The sequence below is a fragment of the Spermophilus citellus genome, assembly GCF_964194105.1.
Source record: "Spermophilus citellus genome assembly, chromosome: 1".
In the NCBI taxonomy this organism is placed as follows: Eukaryota; Metazoa; Chordata; class Mammalia; order Rodentia; family Sciuridae; genus Spermophilus; species Spermophilus citellus.
In genome coordinates this window covers 189,210,202-189,224,397 of record NC_138182.1, presented here as the reverse complement: position 1 = coordinate 189,224,397, position 14,196 = coordinate 189,210,202, and the positions used below count along the sequence as shown (strand labels likewise).

At 36.2% G+C, this 14,196-nt stretch overlaps 1 protein-coding gene across 1 annotated transcript in view; it reads right to left on the bottom strand.

Annotated features, from left to right (window-relative positions):
* The window catches only part of DIAPH1 (diaphanous related formin 1), a 95,794-nt gene that overhangs the window by 65,962 nt on the left and 15,636 nt on the right, over nt 1–14,196 (bottom strand). Inside the window, exons 2-3 of the mRNA XM_081303271.1 lie at nt 1,601–1,627; nt 142–293 (exon numbers count right to left, since the gene is read on the bottom strand). Of these exons, the coding sequence (XP_081159397.1) occupies nt 142–293; nt 1,601–1,627 (179 nt within the window). The remainder of the gene's footprint in view (nt 1–141; nt 294–1,600; nt 1,628–14,196) is intronic.

Genomic DNA, 14,196 nt, shown 5'->3' with positions numbered 1-14,196 from the left:
AAAGCCTAAAATGCTTTAAAATAAGGGCTGATTAAGGGGACCATCCATTTTTAAAAAAAGCAAAAACAAACAAAACCCCCACCATGCTCATACATACAATTTTTAGGAAAAATAACATTTTGAGGTGGGAAACTTACCAGCATCTGTTCAAAGAGAACTAGAACTTGCTCATCAGAAATATCCTGCAAGGACTGTGCTGTTGGGTCATCCCCATAAGAGGCAGAAGAATTTCTATGAGCAGAATTGGGTTTTTCCTTCTCCTTCTTAATTCTCATGCTGGTAAATCTCTCCAGCTGAGAAACAGAAAAAAGTATTATTAGTGCTCCACTTTCATTTATACAACAAGCTACACACCAAATAACCAATCCTTTCATCTCTTTCACATGCATGGTTCCTTTGGTTCATGAATAGTTCAATACTCTTCTAACATGAAAAGAAGATATCAATTTTCCTCCTAATTTATCATATTGACTCTACTCTCATCTCTATCCAGAGATAAGAGGACTACAGCATAAAGATTTCAAGTTTCTCTATAAAAGGCAGGTTTGATCTTGATTTCCCCAGCTATTCACCCCCACCTTAGGCATCTCAAATTTAATAAGGGGAATTGACCAAAAACAAAACAAAAAAAAAAAAAAAACCAACCTGCCACAACTAAAAGTTCTCATATTTCTAGAGTTTAAACACATTTCATCCACTACTTATTCATTTTTCACATACTCTATATCACAATTCACAGTGTTCTGCCATTTCTAAGACCTTTAGCAGCACAAAACTAAAAGTACCCCATGTATAAAACTATCTCAATAAAGTGCTCTTTGTTTCCTAATAATAAATGTGGCCAGGTCTCCAGAAAATTTCTCCCTGTGAGAGGTGAGTATGACGAGCTGGAGATAGGCTCTGGGTAGCATTTGCTTAGCACGCCCAAAGCCCTGGGTTTGATCCCTAACAGCTCCCCCCCCCCAAAAAAAAAAAAAAAAAAAAAAGAAGAGGTAAAATATGACCATAGATTTTAAGATATTAAGTCATACAGGATAAATAAGTAAATGCCTTAAAGGCAGGAATCTTTCTCTTCTTCTTTTTCACATTCCAAGGAACTTGGGTTTAAGGCAACTAAAGTTCAATATATGTTCTTCAAAATCCCCTTTGCATGACATCTAGTCAGGAAAAAAATACACTGTCCTTTCAAGGTATATATACCATCTTTCTGACACACAAATGCTAACAAACTATTCCTCAGACCTCAAGTACAGATGTTCAAATTTAGAAGAGTAACCAATAAGCTGCATTTATCAGCTCAACCCATTTGAAAGTAACAGTAACCATCTGCAAGCATCGCAGAATTTCAAGTGATATGAGTGGCATCTAAACTGCGAATCAGCTTAGAGTTTAAAGACTATGCCTAACTTTGGAAGTTAATCAATGTGCCAAGGAAATGCATGCAATGGGCCAAACATAGAGCAAAGGGTTAGGAAAAAGCCTTAGGGTGCTCTGAAATTAGCTCCCATATCACCATTATAAGTTAAAGAAAGTCAAATTTATGGAAACCAGTAAATATTATAGTATAAGAACATGCACATGCCAAACAAAATTTCCTTACCTCATCTGCCATGAGCCGCTTCAAAGTCTAGGAAATAGGAAAGAGGAGGAATAAGAGAAAAGAGATCAGTGAAATGCCAAGACACTTCCCAAACACCAGATGGGTTGGGGGAAAAAGGGAAGAAAAATAAACTGAAAGACTCTAAGCTACTTTCCACAACCTAAAAAATTTCTGCCAATGTATTTAGCACAGTCCCTTAGGTCAGTAGTAGAAAGAATTTGAAGAACACTAACATATGACTCTTAAAAAAAGTAAGATGGAGAACTGAACATACTGTAAATTCAATGACTAATAATTATGAAATGTGCCCAAATTCATTAGTAAACAAGGAAATGCAACTTATAATCACAATGAGGTATCATTTTACTCTCTCAAGACTGCCAAAAACTTTCATGTCTATCTTGCTGTACAGCAACAGAGGATCTTACATATTGTGGGTGTTAATGTAAACTTCTGGGGCCACTCAGGAAAACCAAATAGTGTTATCTAGTAAGGTGAAATGTGCACATAAATTACAACTCAACATATCAATTTCTACATATATACTATGTTGAAAAGTGCATGTAAAAGTAGGAGGAAATGTGTTAATAGTCATACTATAAAATGTCTAAAACAACAATACAAATGGCCATCAAGGGTAGAATGGACAAATAAACTAGTATATTGATACAATGAAAACAATTATGCAAAGTGAATGAACTTGTAACTACTCAAATATACTACTGAATCATTATTTCATTTACTTGAGCCTACAAACAAGTAAAACTACATTATATTATTTAGGATGTAAAATTAGAAAAGGAATGATTACCACAAATGTCAAAACAGTGGTTACTTAGGGTGAGTAGAAGAGCTGTGATTGGGGAAAGGACAAAGTGGCTTCTGAGTACTTACAATGTTCTATTTCTTAACAGGAAATACAAGGGTGGGTAGATGGGTGTTATAGTTTGAATCTACAAATGTCCCCAAAAGAGCTCATATGTTAGGCAATGTAACAATGTTCAGAGGTAAAAGCATTGGATTATAAGAGCTATAGCCTCATCAGTGAATTAATCCATTTGATAGATTAATAATTTGAACTACTGGGTGGTAACTGTAAAACAAGTGGGACATGACTGGAGGAACTAGCTCACTGGTGGTATAGCCTTGAGTATATGTGGCCCTGGCCCTACCTTTTATCTGCTTCCAAGAGCAGACAACCCTCAGCCACACCCTTCCACCATGATGCAATAGCTTCATCTAGGGCCCAGAGCAATGGAGTCAGCTGACCAGCTGACCATAGACTGAACATCTCAAACTGTGAACTCCTCTAATTGAATAGATAGTTTTCCTTAGGTTTCCACAGTCATATATACTTGCCTATCTTGTAGCACTAGTCGTAGATTATAATTGTCATTTTTTTAATTGTTGCCTCCTTTATACCCTTACAGATTATGTTCCTTAAGGGCAGAGCCTGAGATTTAGTCATTATTATTGCCTATGAAAAAATACTGTAAACTAAAGCTACTTCCTTAAATTGTCAATCCCTAGAGAAGTCCTCAAAGTCTGTTCTACCTATTAATTGTATCAATGAAGAAACAGATACTCAGACAGGTGGAATAAATCATTAAAGTCACACAATTAGAGGCTGAGCTGGGTACTGAACTTAGGTCTCCAGATTCCAAAACCCCAAAATCTTTGCATTCCCCAAATTCTTCGGTTTCTATTTCATGATCACCAACTCTTGCCTTTAGTTAAGAAAAATAAACACTCATTTTCATAAGAAGATACACCATTTCTCTTGCTTTCCTGGGGCATCATTAGAAATATTTGATCCTTAAAAAAAATTATCCATATTTTAGTGCTCAATTTGGAGTGAGGATCACAAAAGTGACTGACTCAGAATAAAAGCTGCATTTTCTGAACTAGTCCAACAGAGGGCAGCAACAACCAACAAAGTGAAGCACAGTATAGGCAAAATTCTGTTTCAGAACCCAAAAAAAAAGCCCCAGGAACAAGCCCAATTATTTGAAATGAAAACCTGCTGCTAAAGTATATTGAGGGCACATGATTTACTTATTTTATACTATGTGTTTTTCCTCAAAGATTCTGTATATACTGTGTTTGGAAACAGCTTTGTTTAGTTTTTTAAATTGTATCATTTGTTGTTTGGCAGAAGTTCCTAGATCATCAGAAGTAAAGAAATTAAAAGTACTGTACTCCAGGAAGAAAATACTACTGAGGCTGTATTTGTGCCCTGTGCTTCAGACATCCAAACTTTTTTATAGTCTCGAATCATCCTTCCTCTAAATGCTTCTACTTTCACCACTCTCCTTGTTGGCTGTCAATTTTTTCTGCTGCCAAAACCAAACTCTTGTAATGCCTCACTTCCTGTCCCTCCTATGGAGTCCTCCACTAAATACTATCACTAAAACCTTTAACTACAAATATAGACACTGAAGGAAGCATAAATACTGAATTAATTTTTAAAACATCAAAATTAGCTCATGACTACAGAAAAATAAGAACCTCTAGGTAAAAGATGGCATTAAACCAAAATATCTAATTTCTCCTCTTCTTAAACCCACTAAATCTACAGGAAAGGGATTTTCAGAAAGAAAGAAATAACAGGAGGAAAGAGCCTACAAGGTTGGAAAGAACAAAAGAAATTTCAGCCAGTTTTGAAGCTGGGGCATTAAAAGAAATAGCAATATTCTACCCAAAGACACAGAAAGAAAGAAAGTCCTGAACCAGAAGTAGGAAAGGGAAAAAAAAAAAAAATCAACCTAAATTACACTTAAGGACCTTCAAAGTGCAGGAATTAGTGGTGCCAAATACCTGTGGAAATGATGGGGGGTGGGGATTGGAAGACCAATAATAAGATTAAGAAAGTTGCTGAAGAAGTGGTTACATCCTTTGAGCACTCAGGAGACGGAGGCAGGAAGATCCCAAGTTCCAGGACAGCCTCAGCAACTTAGCGAGGCCCTGCTTCAAAATAAAAAATAAAAGGACTAGGGATGTAGCTCAGTGGTAAAGTGCCCCTGGGTACAATCCATAGTACCAAAAAAAAAAAAAAAAAAAAAAAAATTGATCCCTAGATCCACTCCCAACCCAGCTCCACCATGCCACTGGCAAATTACTTTATCTTCCAACATAAGTATGGAAATTTATTCTTAGAAAAGGGTAAAACAAAGGGTCTTTGGATTCAGGGATGGCAGGCACAGTGTGGGCAATGATCCTACATACACAAAAAAGACCAAATAAGCCTACATCTACTATATACTGACATTCAGCACTTCCCACCTCTGGTCTCTCAGAACCCTGCAAAAAAGTCTTGAACCCTGAAACAGAATACTAAATCTTCTCTAGGGAATCAAAAAACAACCTAAAGCTACTGATGTAGTCTAAGTAGACTTTTGCAGACCTCCACTGTCCAATATGGCAGTCACTAGGCACATGAATCTTAGGAGCACTTCTAACATGGCTAGTGCAAATGAGAAAAAAATTATACTTTTAATATATTTAAATTTAAAAATCTAATTTAAATAAAAAATTATCTCTATTGTTAAACTTACATATGAATAGAACACTTTGGATATCCCATCTCATCACTTTTTTTCAACTATCCTTACTAATGAATAAAGAAAAGGAAATAAAAGGAATACAGATTGAGAAGAATATAAAACTGTCTTTGTTTGCAGATGATCTGATCATCTATATAAAAAATCTGAAGGATCCAACAAGAAGTATTACTGGAACTAATAAGATTCCTAGGGCTGGGGTTCTAGCTCAGTAGTAGAGCAATTGCCTAGCATGTGTGGGGCACTGGGTTTGATCCTCAGCACCACATAAAAATAAATAAATAAAATAAAGATATTCTGTTCATCTACAACTAAAAATATTTTTTAAAAAAGAAATAATATCAAGTATGCAAGGTTAATATATGAAAGTCAATCCCTGTTTTTAATATGAAATTAAAACCATTTACACTGGCATCCCTTAAAATGATAAATACAGGTATAATCTAACAAAGTATGTAAAAGATGTAAAACTACAAAACTCTGATGAATAAAGTCAATGAACTAGATAAATGAAGAGAGATTCCACATTCATGGACAGAAACATCAAATGTGTCACAATGTTGATTTTTCCCAAATTGATATACAGATTATAAATGTAGTCCCAACCATAGCAAGTGGATACCAACAAATTGATTATAAAGTTTAGAGAGGTACAAGATCCAGAATAGTCAATATAATATTGAAGGAGAAGAACAAAATTGGAACACTGACCCTACATAACTTTAAGACTTAGTATAAAGCTACAGTAATCAAGACAGTATGATTAAGCAGGGCGCAGTGCATGCCTGTAAACCCAGCAGCTCAGGAGGCAGAGGCAGGAAGATCATGGGTTCAAAGCCAGCCTCAGCAACAGCGAGGAGGCTAAGGAACTCAGTAAGACCCTGTCTCTAAATAAAAAATACAAAATAGGGCTGGGGATGTGGCTCAGTGGTCTGGAGTCCTTGAGTTCAATCCCCAGTACCTCTTCCACCAAAATAAGTATGATTGGCAAAAACAAATCTCAACAACTAGCAGATCAAAGGAACAGAATAAAGAGTCCAGAAAATAGGCCCACATATAATCAACTAACCTTTGACAAAGAAGCAAAGTCAATATAAAGAAGCATAGGTAAGGGGCTGGGGTTGTGGCTCAGGGTAGAATGCTCACTTAGCATGCTTGAGACACTGAGTTCGATCCTCAGCACCATGTAAATGTAAGATAAAGATATTGTGTCCACTTAAAACTAAAAAAATTTTTTAAAAAGCAGCAGCAGCAGCAAAGGTAGTCTTTCATTTTTCTTTTTCTTTTTTTTTTTTTTTTTGGTACTGGGCTTGAATCCCAGGAGTTCAATCCCAGGAGGTATTTTACCACTGATCTATATCCCCAGTCCTTTTTAATTTTTTTTTTTTAAGAGAGAGTGAGAGAGGAGAGAGAGTGAGAGAGAGAAAGAGAGAGAGAATTTTTAATATTTATTTTTTAGTTCTCGGCGGACACAACATCTTTGTTGGTATGTGGTGCTGAGGATCGAACCCGGGCCGCACGCATGCGAGGTGAGCGCGCTACCGCTTGAGCCACATCCCCAGCCCCCTTTTTAATTTTTTTAAAAATATTTTTTAGTTATAGATGGACACAATAGCTTTATTTTATTTTTATGTGGTGCTGAGGATCAAACCCAGTGCCTCATGCATGGAAGGCGAGTGCTCATCTTCTGAGCCACAACCCAGCCCAGTCCTTTTTAGTTTTGAAACAGGGTCTCCCTAAGTTGCCGAGACTGACAAGATGATGTTAAGTTGGTTTTTGCTAAAGCTACTGGGATATCTGCCTCTTTGAGGGGAAAAATTAAAAAATAGTGTTCTGCAAAAGACAATGTTAATAGAATGAGAAGACAAGCCATTAGACTGGGGGAAAATTTTCACAAAACACACATCTGATAAAGAACTATTATCCAAAATATACAAAGAATTTAAAACTCAACAATAAGAGAACAACCCGATTAGAAAAGAGGGTCAACTACCTTACAGACACCTCACCAAAGATATACAAAGAACAAAAAATGAGCATGAAAAGATGTTTCACTTCATATGCCATAAGGGAAATTCAGATCAAAACAATTAGATACCTCACAAATCTATTACAATGGCCAAAATTCAGGATACTAATTAACACCAAAAGCTGGTTAGGATGTGGAAAAAGAATTCTCACTTATTGTTAAAGGAAATGCAAAATTGTAGAAGTGCTTTGGAAGACAGTTTGGCAACTTCTTATAAAACTAAACATATTCTACTATACTACCCAGCAATCAAGCTCCTTGGTATTTATTTATCCAAAAGAGTTAAAACATGTCTACACAGAAAAACTGCACAAATACTTATAATATAGTTTTATATATTTGTAATTGCCCAAACTTAGAAGTAACCAAGATTTCCTTAGAAGGTGAATCAATAAATAAACTGTGGTACACTGTCTTTTGACAATGGGGTGTTATTTAGTCCTAAACAGAAATGCACTATTAAGCCATAAAATGACATTTAAGGAATTTTAAATGTAAATTACTAAGTAAAAGCAGCCGACATGAAAAAACTATAAACTGTATGATCCCAACTGTATGACATTCTGGGAAAGGCAAAACTATGGAAACAGTATAAAGTGGTTGCAAGGGTAAGGAAAGAAGGATGAATGCAAAAAGTACCCGAGAACTTTTAAGGCAGTGAAAATACTCTATATAATAAAATACATATTTATTCAAACCCATAGAATGTATAATACCGGGCTGGGATTGTAGCTCAGAGGATGAGCACTCGCCTAGTATGCGTGAGACACTGGATTCGATCCTCAGCACCACATAAAAATAAAATAAAGATATTGTGTCCACCTATAACTAAAAAATAAATATAAAAAAATTTATTTAAAAAATTAGAATGTATAATACCAAGAATGAACCCTAGTATGGTCATGATATCATAATATATGCTCATCAATTTTAACAAACGTAGCACTCTAATAGGGATGTAGATAAAGGGGGAGGCTATCATACACAGGAGCAGGGGCCATATGGGAAATATCTGTAAAGGTTAAAGAATGCTGCCCTACAGTAAAGTACACAGCCAACAAATCCTATCCATTCATTCAGAGTTTCCAATCTGGTGTTTAGGCCCTTATTCTGCTTTAACAAGTAACCCAAGATATTAGACATCTGAGGAAAGCTCCTAACATAAGAAAGAGTGTGTGTGTGGAGGGGCAATTTGCCATATAAAGACTATACAAGGAGAAATAAAGTTTTAAAAAAATCATTAATTCCACAAGCGAAACATTCAGAGGATAAAGCATCTCTAGACATTGAAAATATGAAAACAAATTAAAACTCAAATTATAGGGTAGGAAGAAAAGAATTGAAGAAATCTGCCCAAAAAGTACAACAAAAAAGAAAGAGATGAAAAATAAGAGAAAAGAAAACTGAAAGATCAGTTTTGGAAGTCCAATATCCAAATCATAAGAGAAAATAAAACAGGAGCAAGTTATCAAGGAAATAAACTAAATTTCCCAGTTCTGAAGAACAAGGATAAAAGAAGATTACACAAAGGCCTACAGGGGTGAAATTTCAAAATACTGGAAAAGCAAAGAAAATCATTTAAAAACCCACAAAAGGATGAAAACAGGAGTCAGAGCAGCTCTGGATTTCTTAACAATACCACCAATGGTTCAATGACAACGGAATGAGGCCTTTGAAGAAGAAAATAAACAAAGTTGGCTGTGCTAGCACATGACTCTAATCCCAGCAACTCAGGAGGCTGAGGGAGGAGGTTGAGGCATAATTTTAAATTTGAGGCCAGCTTCAGTAATTTAGGAATACCCTGTCTCAAAAAAATAAAATAAAAGGCCCAGGGTGTAACTCATGGCTAGAAGGCCTCTAGGTTCAATCTCCAGTTCCAATACCACCAAAAAAAAAATTTTCCAGCCTATAATTCTATACTCACTCAAAATTATCAACCAAATATGATTTCAGAATAGCCATTTTCAGACACTTAAGCTTTAAAAAGGCTTATCCCCCACGTACTCCCAGCTATTGTAGAATATGCCACCAAAATGAAGGTGCAAACCATGAAAGCAGAAGACTTAAAATACAGAAAACAGGACACCTAACACATGGAGAGAGGTAAAATAAATCCCCAGCATAAGGATTCCAGGATGACTGCACTATGCAAAGCAGAGAGCAACCTGCTAAAATGTAGTAATCAATGGGCTCTGCGGTAGTTCTGTACTAGAAGATGGATTTAGGACACAGGAGGTCCCGGGTTCACTCTCCAGCACCTAAACTAAACTAAATAAAATGAAGCAATGATACTTGGGCCAGACCTTTCTTTTCTTTTCTTTTTTTTTTTTTTTTTGGGGGGGGGGTACCGGGGATTGAACTCAGGGACACTCAACCACCGAGCAACATCCCCAGCCCTATTTTATATTTTATTTAGAGATAGGGTCTCACTGAGTTGCTTAGTGCTTTGCCATTACTGAGGCTGGCTTTGAACTTCTGATCCTCCAGCTTCAGCCTCCCAAGCCATTGATATTATAAGTGTGTGCCACCACACCGGGCTCAATATTTGCCTTTTATACATACATACATATATACATATTATTCACACACACACACACACACACACACACCCTACCACTGAGTCACAATCCCAGCCCCTCAACATTTGCTTTTGTTCTGACTTTTTAAATTGACAATACCTAGGTGAACCTGACCCAAATTCTTGTTTTGTCTGGGACCATATGTTAGTAGCTTCTTTTGGTCTTTGCTTTATTACCTGGACTGTCAAAGATACTCATTATCCCCACAGAATTTTTCTGCTTTGACTTATTAAGGAAAGTTAAAGGGTAGCCATGGTGAGCTTAGAAGCATAAAATACAGAGCAATGTACTCCCCAATCACATTCCTGCTCTATAGTTCAAGGGCCACAGTAGTTGGCCCTCTCTGTGGCCTTGCCAGATTTTTTTTTTTTTTAAAAGAGAGTGAGAGTGAGAGTGAGAGTGAGAGTGAGAGAGAGAGAGAGAGAGAGAGAGAATTTTAATATTTATTTTTTAGTTCTCGGCGGACACAACATCTTTGTTTGTATGTGGTGCTAAGGATCGAACCCGGGCCGCACGCATGCCAGGCAAGCGCGCTACCGCTTGAGCCACATCCCCAGCCCCTTGCCAGATGTTTTGACTTTGGAGAGCCCTAGTCCACTCATGACCTAGTCCACTGATGTCCTTCCTCAGAAGGAGTTCTTATCTTTAGAATCAACCTAAAGTCAGTCTATGACTCCCAAGACAGTATTCAGTTTTTCTTCTCCTGGAGGCCTCCATCTGACAGTAACAACATTGCCTTTTCCACATCGGTCCAGATTTTTGCTTGTGACTGAATATTTTTTAAAATATTTTTAAAAGTTTTAAAAGACAATACCTTTTATTTTATTTTTATGTGGTGCTGAGGATCAAACCCAGTGCCTCACACATGCTAGGCAAGGACTCTACCCCTGAGCCATAACCTCAGCCTGTCATAACAATTTTTAGAATAATCTTTCACTATGTGCAATTAATTATTTGTAAAAGCACAGCATTTTTCTACAGAATTTTTTATTTAACAGACTTAGATCAGTAGATAAATGTCTAAAGGTGACTAGGTGTATAAGTAAAGAGCTTTACAGAATTGCATTTATTAAGGAGTTTCATCTTTTTTAAAAGATTCTCAGTTTTATCAAATCTCATTTAAATCAACACAAACTACTCAAAGGTACTCTGCCACAAAAGTAACAGTTTGCATATAAATACACTTGTAATATAAATACACTTGGCAGGATACTGCTGTACACTAAATCAACATAAAAATGAAAAGCTATCACTTCACTCTCCATCCAGACAATAATTCAGGTTCTGATTCAATTACCACATCCTAATGTAATGTGTGGTAAGATAAATCTTTTGGTTACCATCTATAGGAAATTAAATACTTTCTAGACAATTTATAGTTTATAAGAAACAGAAACAACAAAGTCAAAGGACCCCAAGGTATGTGAGAACTAATTAAACTCATTGAGTTTAATTATTAATTTAATTATTTAATAATTATTAAAATTATTATTTTAATAATTGATCACATCCTGATCAATTATTAAAATAATAAATGTAAATGAACTTCAATGGTGATATGTATTAAAACTTTGGTTTTTAAAAAATGGGCCAATGGGACAAACTTGGCAGTCTTCTGGACAGAGGTTCTTTGTTTGCCTAGTAACTGAAGTGTATCAACTGTGAACTCAAGGCTATAAGAATCTTCCTCTAAGGAACTGATTCACCTTTACTTGAATTTCCAAGATCTTTAACTTTTCACTCTATAAATAAATAAATAAATAAATAAATAGATTTCTTAAAAGGCATAGGGCTAGAGATGTGGCTCAGTGGTATAGCGCCTGCCTAGCATAACCTTACCTTTGATGCCCAACACTGGTGGGGAAGGGGAAGGACCAGAAAAAGAACAGTCTCTTGGCACAGGATGCTCACCGTAGCCAAGTAAAAGGTAATTATTTCGTGTTCTTAGCAGCAGGGAGGTTAGCAGGGATCTAATAAGAGAATATGGCTAAATATTACTCTGAACAGAGTATATTACATAGCAAAAAGTGTTTCCAACTTTATCACTGAGCATCAGAAGTACAGGTAATGATGGCCAGTAATTCCACGAACCATGTAGCTAGCAAAGGGGAAATATAAGCCCACAACTGCAAGCCTACATCTCAATACTTTATAAATATCTAGTTCAGGATAACATATCAGAATATTCCAATTATAGCTGAGTTCTTGGCTGAATGGATTACCAAGACAGTTGAATACCACTTGGGGAAGTGAAAATGGCCAAATTATATTGTCATATTGAGTATTTTGTACACTTACGAATGTTTAACAACAAATCCCATCAGTATGTACAACTATAATGCACCAAAAAAAAAAAAAAAAAAAAAAAAAAGTGGGAAGCCAGGAATGGTGGAGCATGCCTGTAATCCCAGTGACAGAGGCTGGAGCAGGAAGATTGCAAGTTCAAAGCCAGCTTGAGCAACTTAGCAAGATCCTGTCTTGAAATAAAAAAATAAAAAGACTGAGGGATGTAGCTCACTGGTAAAGCACCTTTGAGTTCAATCCCTGGTACAGAAAACTAAAACAAACAAAATAGAAACATCAAACAAAAAATAAAATGGGAAAAAATTCTGAATTAAATAAACACATTTAAAATGGGGGGGAAAAAAGACTAATGCCTTTCTCTAAGAATGAAACCACCCTGATCTCAGCCCACAAGGCATATTTAAGAGTTCTTGAAGAAAATATTCAATTATGGGACAGCATGTCACCTATAGGAGTCTCCAAATCCTTTGAAAATTAATAAGCCCTCAAGAAAGAACAAAACCTACCAATGAATAAAATGGGAAGTGTCACTGCAGTCAACAACAGATTCCTTTCAAATCCTAATACCTCTACCCAGGAAAGACAGGTAAAGCGTCTGTTATCCAGAATCATACAGAAAAGAGATCTGGGTCCAGCTTTGATTCATTTATTCTATCATAGGACTGATATTCAGTTCCTTAATATAATGAGGCAATTGGGGTTGCAACATGGACTTGTATTCAATTACCAATGAGTCCTAATCTAGTTTTGCCACAAAATGGACCACATTTCCACTGAAGGACAGTAAAACAAGGTAAGCTGTTTTTAGTCTACCACATTTTCAATCTTCCTTCCTTTAGGAATACATAATCTCATAGGACTACTAAGAATAATAAATAATAAAATAGATATAAAGCACTTTGTTTTTCAAAGCACTTTGTAAAAGTTAAATAACTTATGGTGGGACCACTAAAACTGGCTCATCTACCTCTTCAATTCGCACTCCTTACACAAAAGTCAATTAGAACCGGAGAGAAGAAAATAATGGATACCTTTAGTTCAGATAAAAGCTTTCCCTTCCATTTTCTTAGAATGCCCTAAGACGAAAGGCAAATGAATCAATATCTTATCTCATCTACCATTTACAGAGAAACCAGGTTCTGATATCACTACTTATTGGTGCCTACAGTCTAAACAGAGGTTGTATAGAGTTGGAGTACTCACCTCAAAAGAAAAGGAAAAAAAATGGCACCTCAAGAAAAACAAAGACAAAAAATGACCAGAAATTGAAAAATGTGGACTAAAAAGATAGAAAAACAAAATGTGTTTAAGGGGGAAAAGTCAAAAAATTACCTAGCAATTGCCAGAATTGGAAACAACCTAGACTCATGTTCTCCATGACCACTGAGGAAAAAGTGCTAAAGGAGTAGGTAAAACTCAAGCAGCTCATGCACAAGGTTCCACACTGCCTCAGCAGCCAAACAGCTAAACTCAGCACTGAAGAGTAAAACTTTTTAGCTTCACAAAACCTACATGTATTTCATAAACATGTAATTTTCATGTCAGCTATGCTTTGATAAAGCTAAGAAGGATGAATAGATAATAAATTAATTAGAATTCATACAAGAAGCAATAAAAGGGAACATAATCAGACATAACAAGATCTTTCATTCCTCATTACGACTTCTTTTTAAAAGATCCTAGGCAGTAGCCCATGTCAATCACAAACTGAAATAATTTGCTTATAAATTCAAAGCAACAAACTCAATTTCCTTCACAACTGTCAAAAACTGTTGGTTTACAATAAACCTCATTTTCCAATCATAATTAAAATGAAGGGAAACTATCTTAATATTAGCAGTTGATTCTCTAACGGGCCCAAATTATTTCTCTAGTGGTCCAAGAGGGCAAAATCTCTGAGGAAAAGGAAAAAGTAACTTCTTGCCTACAGCTCAGTTCATCTTAAGGCCCTAGTTTGGCTAGACTGTATCCTGGAAAGTTGGTAGCCAACACACAAAAAGGAAAGGGGGCCAGGTGTGCTGGTGCATGCCTGTAATCCCAGCAGCTGGGGAGGCTGAGGCAGGAAGATAACGAGTTCAAAGCCAGCCTCAGCAATTTAGCGAGGTCCTAAGCAACTCAATGAGA